Source organism: Callorhinchus milii, unplaced genomic scaffold (genome assembly GCF_018977255.1).
Source record: "Callorhinchus milii isolate IMCB2004 unplaced genomic scaffold, IMCB_Cmil_1.0 Scaffold15, whole genome shotgun sequence".
NCBI lineage: Eukaryota > Metazoa > Chordata > Chondrichthyes > Chimaeriformes > Callorhinchidae > Callorhinchus > Callorhinchus milii.
Window position 1 is genome coordinate 11,222,429 of NW_024704756.1, and position 12,415 is coordinate 11,234,843.

General features: G+C 35.9%; 1 protein-coding gene across 5 annotated transcripts in view; it reads right to left on the reverse strand.

Moving 5' to 3' along the window:
* Positions 1–2,476: 2,476 nt before the first annotated feature.
* fgf13a (fibroblast growth factor 13a) overlaps positions 2,477–12,415 on the reverse strand; it is a 159,925-nt gene continuing 149,986 nt past the window's right edge. For all 5 annotated transcript variants that reach the window (XM_007892816.2, XM_007892781.2, XM_007892824.2 and 2 more), the window contains 3 exons: positions 7,534–7,732; positions 6,420–6,529; positions 2,477–4,266 (listed from right to left, as the gene is read on the reverse strand). In XM_007892816.2, the coding sequence (XP_007891007.1) occupies positions 4,240–4,266; positions 6,420–6,529; positions 7,534–7,732 (336 nt within the window). In that variant the 3' untranslated portion in view covers positions 2,477–4,239. The remainder of the gene's footprint in view (positions 4,267–6,419; positions 6,530–7,533; positions 7,733–12,415) is intronic.

Here is a 12,415-nt window from a genome sequence, read left to right on the forward strand (position 1 = left end):
TAAAATCAGGTACAATTAAGAAAAGGTTGTTCGGTTATGAGAGATGTGTTACACAAATTCGGTATTTCATTTTTGCCTTTTAAGTTGTCAGTGGTTTCATTGACTGACTGTTGTCTGTTACACTATTGCACTTTGTTCAAAAAACATTAAATAAAAATGTTGCAAAAATGATAAATAAAAAGGGAGGAATAAAATGGAAAAACTGAATTATGAAAGTCATACAGGGAAGATAATAGAAGATTTTTTTAAAAAAGTGTAACTGATAGACATCAATAAGGGAAAAATGAGCAAATAGAGGCAGAGAAGATGAGAAAAAATATATTTTACTCAAAAAAAGTAAATAGAATGAATTGCAGAGATTTGAGCATTGATTTAGCACTGACCTAGCTTATTAAAACATAGTGTAACCTAAGCTCTCTGAACACAGAGGAAGGGAAATCAAAAGAATTTGAGTGAGATATCAACAGAAAAATACATCCAATTAATTGATCTGAAACTCTCAAAAATGCTAAACTAAACTCATCAGTTTTAAGCAGAAATGTGGTCTTGGTTCTCTAACTATGTGAAAAGCCATCGTTTTTCTTACGCCTATAGAAGATCTCAAGAAGCTCTCAACAGTGTTCAGTAGGTGGCTGCTCCTGTAGATGAGTGCTGATGTAGTTGAGGTTTGGGAAAATCACTCTGACCTTCTACCTTCTAGAGACAAAACGTGATATCCCTAACAGTGCTCAAGCAGATGATCAGTGAGGTAGTGTCAATGCCTCTGGCTGATCTGTGCTGCAAACAACAAAAGGACCTCAGATTTTATCTGGAACAACTCTGCTCTAAGAGTATCCATCACAAAAGCACTGCCAAATATATAAACCTCTAACAACTAATGGCCATCTGAAAGAACCAAAAACATTCAAGACAGCAGAACATACTATTTGACAACTAACTGATTTGTTTTCTGCTTCGATAAGGTAGTGCTTTTAGGTTGTATCTGATACCATTAGGTTGTATTTGTGTTGTAGCTTTGATGATGATTCTATTTGAAATGAAGTTGTCTGGTTAACATATTCAAGTATCTATTTTAGAAAGAGTTTTGTTTAAAGTTGCTATAATGTGCTACTAATGTGCTACTATTATCTCTATTTAAGCCTGCAATGCAATGGTGAACAAACATATACATTTATCAAATGTTCTGATCATCCGTTCCAAAGTGTCAACATGTCAAATCACAAGATACTTTATTTGACATCTGGAAGAATCAAATAAATGATTCAAAAAAAATGTATAGACTATAAAGGGAGAATTCATCAATTCTGACAATTTTTATATTCTAGACTTGGTATATGGATCAATTTTGACTTGCTGCCTTTTGTTTTTCATCTTGATTTGGCAACACTTTCAAGATTCCACGATGTAAGTAAGCTCCTGCTTACTGCATTATTTCTAGCTATATGACTAGCTCATCTTAAGACTGATTTCTCATTATTGAATCGGTCTGAAAAGATTTAAGAAGGATTGACAATGGTTTGAGGAGGTTTCTATACTTGGTCATCATAAACGGTTATTCTATTTCTTTTGCAAAACCTACCATTGTGTGGGAGACCATCCCTGAAGTGATTCTGGTCATGTTGTTTCACTGTCAGGATATCAATTAGAATGAATCAGCAAGTTTAGTTTTTAAATGCCTCACACATATTTCTGCTAATTCTTAGTGTTACCTGATATTTGCACACCACACACACAATCAGACCTATGTTTTGAAACAAACGCAGCAGTGGAAATATCATTTAATTGAAGAGATCATTTCTAACTGCATCAAATCAGAAAGAGAACAATTCTGAACTGTGGGAGTTTCAAGCCTATCTTCCTTATAATTATGCATTGCAAAACACAAATTAAGTACTGGACTATGATTTATTAATTCTACCCATGCTAGATTTATTATAACCTTGGGGGATAATTTGAAAAGAACAGTAACATACATCTTACATATGTAAGGATTAAGATATTTCAGTAATTGCCCATGCTGTTAATGCTGAACAAATATTAAGGGGATTGTATGAATACTTTGATGAGATGGTTACTTAATAGGTTAAACCCTAGTAGCAATCCAGAGCTACATCAGTTGCAGGCCATACAATAGCATCTGTATTTAATCTTTACCAAGGCATATTTGCCCTTTGTAAAAATCATTTTCCTTACTGCTCACTACCCACAGTAATGTTAACATTGATCCAAATAAACAACATCCCATAAATCTGCATTGTATTGCAAAAGATTGAAATCTAATTTACGAATAGACATTTTTTTGACCATTTAAATTACTGTTAAATACAATCTAATATGAAATTGCTTCCATTTTCACCTCAACATGGATTAAAAAATCTGGGCATAATGATTACCAAGTGATGATACTAATAATAATATTTGATATAGCACCTTATCATGTCTTCGAGACTTCTCAAAGCACTTCACAGAATATACTATTAAGTGAATTGACTATATATTTTGTGGGCGAAACTGCAGTACTAACATTAATTTAATTCTCACCCTGCAAGCAAATCAAGACCTACCCCTCTGAATAGAATTCCCTCCCACTCTCATTATGTAACTTAAGATGACATTAATACCTCCTAAAACTATCAGGAAAAAAAAATATCATCACATGCAACCACCAATAAACATGAGGATGAGAAAAGAGACAGGAAAAACACTTCCTGCATTGGAAGTTCTGGTGTATCTGGTGCTGCACCCAAATGGAGAGCTTTGTGCAAAGGTTACTCAGTGCTCCCAATCATTAACCATCTATTTTTCTACTCTCTGAGCTACAGTCATCAGGCAAAATAGATAAAGATCAGAACATATAAAAATATGAATGGGAAAAACATACCTGAATATTCTCAGAAAAGCAAAGTAACAAAATGAAACCTTAACTGCTGAAAATAAATCATCTTCTTTTAAGGCAGATAAAACAGTATTGTTTTATGTACTGTGTCTACATGCATATGTGCCAACTATCTGCCGTTGTATTGCCTCAGATGTCACTCCTCATTCTGGACCCTTCAACAGATCCAAAATAGTGTACCTAGTAAATGACAACTACCTTTTCTCTTTTTTTAAATAAAATGATATTTAATCACTGCTGCTGTTGTGTTCTGGTTGTTCCAGCATTGTAAAGGTTATCTGTAGCCTCAGCAATTTATTGAGGAAATTTCTAGGTCAGAACAGCTGGTATTATAAACTAGGAGGACAGAAAGACAGAAATACGGATATGTTTAGTGAATTATTGGTGCCTTGAGTTCATTGTGAAGGTCAGTGTTTTTTGGACAATTAGTGAAATTAGGCAAAAGGCAGGAAGAATGAGATTGATTACAAGTAATATAGGGAGGGGATGTTTAAATGGAAAGAGTAATACTTGAAAAGAGGTAGCAGAGAAAAAAGTGAAAGACAAAAGTATTTTAAAGGCAAAGGGTAGATAAAAATAAAAATAATCAGAAATATGGCGAGGGCGATTATTATTGGCTGTATATTTTGCATTTATAGAACATGTGGAATCCATGGTTTGTTACAACTACTGCGGGTTAACAAGAGAATAGGCATTGGATGCGGGTGAATTTATTCCAGGAGTGGATTAACCATGCAATTTCCATCATTAAAGCCAAACATTCAACCATTTACAGAAACCTGTGACTCAGGAGAACGTGTTTTTTTTTTAGCTCAACTTTGAGCGCTTCTAAAACCAACTTTAGTGCCGTGTAATGAGTTCTGTGGTGTATAGCAGACTGTATGCAACACATAATTGACATATATATCTCCATAATGTAATGCATCCATTCAGTTCTGCTCAAGCTGTTGTTAATCCTATTTAATGTTATCCTACTCATACCATGAAAACTGCAAAAAATATAAATATTTGAAATTAGCATCATTGTGTAATGGAGTGGTGCAAGGTTCAATACTGCTTTTTCATATCTTGGCTTTGAGTCAAAGTTCTCTTTGCTCTTTGTGTCCTATTTGAAATAAGTTTGGGCAGTTCTTAACCAGTACCTTGTTAAGGCCGATATTATAAAACTCCTTACAATTTACCAAATATTGGTAATGTTGATCACGACGATCATAAGGATGTCTGTCTGGCGTGGAAAGAAGAAAAATTCACACTGATCCAGTGGCTGGTGCGCTTCTGAAGTTGGGACTGAAGCATGTTGTTGGGGGAAGAGTAGAGGGAGCTTTACTCTGCATCTGACCAAGCTATAACTGTTCTGGGAATGTTTGATCCTGATATTGGGTGACAAAAATGAAAAAAAAACATTTCATTATGTATCACTGACAGGCACGATATGCTCTCCCTCCCCTCAAAGAAAGCAATAATGGTGTCCTTTAGGTTCAAGTTTCAAATATTTATGTGCTGCTATTATATTATATTATAGCTTCTTTTTTACAACAATCGGCAAATGTTAATTCTTACCTGTGTAAGTATCGTACCTGTGATTCTACACCGCTAGTGCTACTAGTCGCTACTTGCTTTCCATGAAGAATATAAATAGCCCATTATAATACTATACTTACCCAGTCACTAGTGATTTACAGGGTTTAATATAGTAAGCAGCCGTTAAGGTTACTAACGGACTCTAAAGCTATACAAAATCCTAAGTTCGAAAGATCTGGCCCTTTTTGGGAAAAATATAATTTCATTGGCAAATTTGAATAAAAGCAAATTGCTTGATTTAGTTCGCTATTATTCATATTATAGGCTGTCGTTTCTAAACTTTATTTGATAAGCAATATGATATTACAAGAAAAATTGCAACTCAATTTTCAAAAGATAAAAGTTTAGTTATATTTGTAATTTATTTTCATAGTTATCCATGCACTGATTATGGTTGAGGGAAAAAATACTCAAATGTTGCACTGTGTCTTCTGGGATAATTGATAAGCTGATAGCATTTGCTAGTTCCTTTCAATGTTTTTTGCATTGTAATGCCCTACAGTAAATTAACAGGTATTATAAAAATGGTTTCACATTATGATAATGCATTAGCATTGTATGGAGCTATATTTCAGCTGCTTTCCCCACGACACAACATATTAGGGTGCAACAAAACACTGTAGTCAAGACATTTAAACACACAGACAAATCAACACACTCTTTAAAAGCATACCTTCATATAAATATTTTATTCAGTGCATCTGTTGGTGTATACAACAAATAATAAACTGAACAGTACAAAACAGGAAAACTGCTTGTACTTATATCCATGTAAAGTTTGGAGCACATTGTTCAATATGTTTAATACACATGTTCTAGATCATGCAACTCTATTCCATTATTACCAGCTTTCTCCCATGCAACAGATATGATCATTTAAATGAAAAAAAACTAACTTACAAATAACAATAATTGCCCTGTTGTATGCACTAGAATGAATCATTTAGGCTGAATTGATGAAAGGGAACTTCATACACAAACGACTTTCACAAGCCCAGTACAAGAAAAGAATGACTGGTTTTACCATTACAAATAAGACTTTTATTTTCTCGTTATAAAAATGAAGTCACCCGAGATTCCACAGTTTCTTTAAGAATAAAAATCACCACAATAGAGTCAATGTGCAATGCACAAAAGTGAGTAGAGAGAACCACAAGGGTGGAAATTGTGAACCAATGGTACAGTGTTAATAGGGGCAAGACAATTACTACAAATCTATAAACCCTTTCCTCAAATTGTTTAAAATTACATATTTTAGCATTACATACTTAGCCTGAGACACCAACTCATTTCCTATTAGTTCTTTAGCAACCCTGATTATTTTTGAAGAGATTCCTACCCATGAATCTTTAAAGGCCCACTGGAGTACAAAATTTGTGTATAATTAGAGTATAGCAAACACTACCATTTGAGATTAAAAGAAAAAAAAGAATGAATGTGTCTGCTGGGATTGCACAGCAGTGAGCCAAGGACAAAACAGAATTATTTTATGTGTTCTTGACCCCTTTAGTAAAACCCAAAGGTACCAGCATTTCTCCTATAAAGAGGAAATGTGGTCTTGTGTTTTGTTCATTATTGAAACATGATTTGTTTTCAGCTGGCGGTAAAGCTGTGAGATTGGTTTCTTTTTCCATAAAACATTAGGTGACAGAACAAAGGGCATTTCTTCTCCAGTACCACATTGCAGAATGAGGTTTCATTGGCTATCCAGGTGAGATGCACAAGCGTTTTCTCAGCTACATTATTGGGATTTATCCACTGACAACCAGAAGACCTAAAGGCTGATTGATACGAGGATGACCTACGCAGTTCAGTGGTTTTCCTGAATCATTTTACAACAGAAGGAGAGTGTCTGCTAGTAATAAGTCAACAGCATCCGTATGTGATGTTTCTTGACACAGAATGTGCTTTGATCTGGCTACGTTGATTCAGTCTGACTCACCGTTTTCCCCCCGTTTAGAACTGCAGAAGCACTTCTGCTTTTTGTGGGGGTTCCAGACCTCGACAGTACTTCTGCAAGCTCATGAAGTGATGGTTCTCGGTAGAGGGCAACTGGAAGTCAAAAGAGAAAAAGTTTTGATCACTTGAATGTTTACATCTAAGTTTGAATCTTAAGGGAAAGGTACACTGCAGCCCTATCAAATGTGTTCATCAAGTTTTCAATAGTTTTACAACACTGCTATGTACTTGTACTTCACTGTATGAATCGGGGACTTAATAACTGAAAGCTACACCAATGAAACTGATTAATACTGGAATGTTGCAGGATCCTGAATGAGGGCTGTGCTCTTCGTGTATATCAGTATTAGACATTATGCATATGATTAAGATCCCACACACAGTATGGAGGACGACAGGAATTAGACACAGCCCTGACTGTGGCTTCTTTTTAATGCTCTTGTCCACAGTGTAGGGAATTGAATCACAGACTCATTGTAGCTTGTACATTTTGGCAGGTAGAACGTCAGATAAGGCTGAGAACACAGCAGTGGTCTGGCTAGAACTGATGAAATTCATACCACATATTGATAAGCAAATTGAGTGTCAGTCTCCAGCAGAAGCTGTTTATGGAAATAAGGTATTAACCATCACTGAACAGATCCTAAAGGTTGCATTATTCTATTCAGACAATGACATTTCATCTATTGACATGATTGCCTTTAATAATGAATATCTAATCTTACTTTATTGAATACAGATGCGAAATACTCGGTGTAATCACCACCAAATGTTTTAGATGCCTGATAACAATACAGCGTTGTGCAGCTTCTGCATTGACCTCTAATGTTGAGAATATTCTTAATTGGACTTGTAGTGCAATTGCTTGTCCATAATAATTACTGATTTGCTTCATTTTAGGGAACAAAAATCAAAGGTGACTGTCAAAAATGCTGCACAAAATACATATTTGATGATGATTGTACACATATGAAAAGCGCTAAGTAATCATTTGCATCTACTCAAATGTATTAATGCCATTTCAACAATGACCAACTGATAAAATCTGTCATTAACGTTAAGAGCTAGCTGGAAAAATAGAATCTCCGAAATCTTACCTTCTAATGGTTTGGGGAGAAAGTGGGCCGCTGGTTTATTTTTCTTCACGTGATTTCCTTTCATGATTTCTCCCTCTTTGTTAAGACCCAGGTACCAGCCCCTACCAGACTGCTGTTGTCTGTATAGCATGGATGAATATGTCACATAGTAGTTTTCAAATACCGATTCCTTGAACTTGCATTCAGGTGTGAAATGTTCCTGTTTAAAAAAAACAAAATGAAGGTTTTAATACAAGTTTTATTGGTACTAAAAATGTTCTATTGGAAAGAAGTGATCTTTCTGCACTCTTTCAAGAGTGTAAATATGTTCGTTAGTTGCATTGAAAGATTTGTGCAAACATCTCTCCTCCAAACTTTTGTTCAATTTATATTTTAATATGGACACATTGCGACACCAACTGTTTCCATAAATCATTTTCACATGTGAGCACTGGGCACATTACTGTAAAAAAACAGATTGTATGGGTCAGAGCAGCCTCTGAATTCTGACTAAACTGCTGGAGTGATGGGTTTAACTTCATACAATGGGGCACAAATTGTATTCAGTCACTTCTGCGAAATTCCTTGAACTTCAAGATTATAATGACCTCTTGGTTTAGTCATCATTAATTCATGTTCTACATAATTTAAAATACGAATGCATTGATTAAGAAGAACAATTATTTAATTTATTTCAAATATAATCATTATTCCTGAGGTACCTTGATCCCAAATGTCCTGTGTGACAGGACATGGATGTAAATGAGCTTGCATGAGTTACCAGTGCTGTGCAGCATATCACCAGCAGAAAATCTTCCACATAATGTAGAACAAAGCATGATAGTGTTAGATGGTTCAACAGCATTAGGTCCAAGTTTAATTTATCTTATAAATTATATTTTTATCATAATCTTTGGTACAGTGCCTTACTGTAATAGCTACAAAAGATAATACAGGTTTAATTTTAAAGAAATGGCATTGGTTATATGTTGAAACTTGGTACACTACTTTTAGTGTTTATTTCAACTTTGAACATACACTCATTGCCTTCTCCACACAAAAAAGAACGACATGGCAACAGATCCACAAAAATCACCTCCTGGTCAAATATTAATAATAATCAGCAAAAACAGGCTCAACACTTTTTTTTAAAAGAAGTGAAGAACATTCCACACAATGATCTTTAGGACTATAAACTACCAAAGCTTGTACTCTTCAAAACATCAGTGTTTTGGGATGGACAAGTATCACGGGAAGTTTCACACTTTGTTCTCTGTGTGCAGAAGTTCTTTCCATCCAACAATGTTGTTTGGAATGATCTTCTTAATGTCTGCTTCTGTTTTGAGCAATCACAAGAAACTGGTGCAACTGCACAAGATCAAAGCTATCAGATTTTCTGAGGGAGCCTTACCCAAAACATATCTCTTTCAGATGCTGCTCTGGATTTCCAAAATTGTTTTTGTTGTTGCTTCTGTTACTCAGTATAAAGAGTTTAAAACTTTATAGAATAGAAAATGCACCAATTGCTTGTTTTTTTGCAAATATTCTAGTAAGGCGTCAGCCTATGTCACATAAAATCACTTTAAACTACAATTAGTCACTGTTGGAAAACTGCAGGATTTTGCACCTTAAATATCTTCAAAAAGTCTGGTCTGGCTCATTTTGATATTATCTAAATATTAATGAGATGCACACTTAGGCACCTGAATGAATAGCTACAAGGGCATTGAAAATTCTCTTTGAAGCAAAAATGTAGAGAATGAATGATGCAGTTCCCCTTATTAATAATTAAATTCTATGAGGGAAGGGGTCGGGGGGTTATATTTTCTGTTTGTTGACAGCCGTTTAATACATAATCAATTTTCCAATGTGCCATTCTTTAATTGTGTGAAATATAAAGGGCCAGTTATGCCAAAGAAACTAAGGAAAAATATACAGGAGCTCGCCAAAAAATAGCAGCAATATCAAATAGCAGCAACTTTGAGAGTACTAGCACGGTTACCTACAAAATACTGTCACTACACTTTACAGTCCAACAATCTTCTGGACAGAATCATTCATTCGCTTTGTGGCTATTAGCAAGACATTGCTGTGTACAAATTGGTTGCTGCATTTGCCTACAAAATACACTTTGCAGTAAATCCTGTGAAGTGCTTTGAAACTTCCTCTTGCGTGGAGGGTTCCATATCAAACGCAAGGATTATAATTACTATTAAGAATATGAAAATATTAGTGCCCAATTACAGAGCTCATTCGAATAATTGAAATATCTTCAGCACCCATGTTGGGGACTCAACATCAAGTGTTCCCAGGTCAGTCATAGCAGAACCAGGTGAAAAGGAAAGCTCGTTTTTCTTTTATTGTTCCAATAAAGTGTTGTTAATATTAATAATATTGGAGTCTGTGGAGTCCTGTAGCTACAGGAGTGTGGAGTCCTGTAGCTCAGTGGTTGGAGCACTCGCTTTGCAAGTGAGAGACCTGAGTTCAATTCCAGGCAGAGGGCGAAACCTTGGGCAAGTTTCCTTACTCCACACAGAGCCTAATAATAATCCCTCCAAAAACCCAAAACAATAATAAATTGGTCATTTTCAATCTACGACTGTTTGTGGGACATTGCTGTGCGCAATTGGCTGCCGCGTTCGCCCACAAATATACAGTCAATTCACTTTACAGTATATTCTGTGAAGCGCTTTGGGATGTCCTCCCGACGTGAAAAGCGCTATATCAAATGCAAGGATTATTATTATTATTATTATAATATTCCCTTTTGTACAGTGCCTTATACATCAGGAGGATGTCCCAAACCGTTTCACAGAATATGCTGTAAAGTGCAATATGTGTTTTGTGAGCAAAAACAAAGTACGTATAGCACGGAAATAGGCCACTCGGTTGAACTAATCCATGCCTGTGTTTATACTCCACACGAGTCCTTAAAAGACCATCTCCTAATCCAACACAGTAGATTTTTCATTTCATGCACCATTCATTCCATAGTGTGGCTGATTAAAACTGTCAATTTACAGCCAATTTTATGCTGAGGTGAGACTGTCTGGAATCATTTCACACAGATCACTTACAACCAGTGGAGCAAGGAAACCTCAACCCATTAATTTGGGCTGGATTCAAATCCGGATCTACAATTGAAAGGGTAGTGTGTTGACTGACTGCACCAAAATTCTGACACAAGATTGTTTTCTGCAAAATGTTGAATCTAATTCAAATCTGAATGGTGGGTGCTTTTCTTTTGCAGGTGCAGGTGAGGTGGGGTGCAGAAAAGGAAAGACAGAAATAAAAATTCAGCCAATGCACTACTTTTCAAGATTAATCCCTTGCTTTTATTTACCAGCCATTTATCCTATTTATCAAAATATGTAGTTGCATCTGATGGGAAGACTGAAATAGTTGAATAGCTTTGAAGGATTAGTTAGCAATTTTTTTAATATCATGAAGTGCGAATGATGCTTAGTGTTTCTAGTAGTTTGCTTTAGCAAACATGTTATGTCACCCAAATAGCCACTGTGTTCAGCTTGCAATGGTTGCATCATTTTCAAAAGGCAAAGTGAGATTAAGGGAGCGTTATCTTTATGGAAAAATGCTTTGGCAAAACCTTCATTCATTTGTTTACAGACACGTGACACAAAATAATGCAAATCCCATCAAACGCAAGCGGAATGACAGAAATGAGCCATTGCATTTTTCTTCTCCCCACCGCTCCCCAAAAATACATTTGCCAAACCTTCATCATAAAGAATGGTCCTTTAAAAACATGTTTCTTTCAGACATCTGGTTTCCACCTAATTATTTCCAGTGTTGCTGCATTTTTAAATTGTTATTGTTTTATTTGTTGCCAAATTCTGCCAGCCCTCTTATTCCAGATGAGTCATGTCTATAAAATAGCACATGGCTTTCATCTAGAACAAAAGCAACGGCATTCTACATTCATTTCATCAAGGTAATGATCACACAAGTGCAACTGCCTATGAATGTCCAAATTAAGGGTCAAATATGATGAAAGACCAAAAAAAAGCCTTTGAAATCAAGTAATTATTGATTGCTAAAATGCAGAACAGGATCAAAAGCAAAGAGACTACACAACAGATTACAAAGGGAGCTACGCTTGTGCCTACAGTTCTTAAAGCTATCTGAAGTTGCAACCGAGATTCATTGAAATCTGATGAAAACATGACATATGAGGCATATGCAGGGATCTGTGAAAAACCATCACAGAACAGGCTCAGATCAAGTCTCTACTGATCTCCCTATAGCACTGCAGCAGTCTTAATCATGAGTGATGTTCAGATAAGTTTTGAGCAACCGTACTTTGCAAATGCTAACTTGACAAGCTTCTTTCATAGAATCATTGAATTATACAGCGCAGAAGGAGGCCATTTGGCCCAGCATATCCATGCTGGCTCTTTGAAAGAGCTGTCCAAATTAATCCCACTCCCACGCTCTCTCCCCATAGCCCTGCAAATTTGTCCTCTCCAAATATCTATCTACTTCCCTCTTGAAAGTTATTATTGTATCGGCTTCCACCACCCTTTCAGGCAATATGTTCCAGATCTGAACAACTCGCTTCTTTATCTTCATTTTTTTCCTAGTCTTCTTGACATTGCTTAAATAATTAATCTGAAGGCAAATCCCATTCTTCATTTCGATTATTATTATTATATTATTATTATTTTGTTCCCAATTTTCCACCACCAAATTTCTATTGCCGTCAGCTAACTTCCTCCATCAATAAGAGGAGATGCGTTTGGTCGTGGGACTGCTCTGATGATATCAGCCGACGAAAGGTACCAGTGAGGAATTGGTCCCACCAGATGTCCCATCTCTTCTAATAAGAGAATAGGTCAGCACTGCACAATGCTCCATCAGCAGAAGTGACCGAGGCAAGAACTAA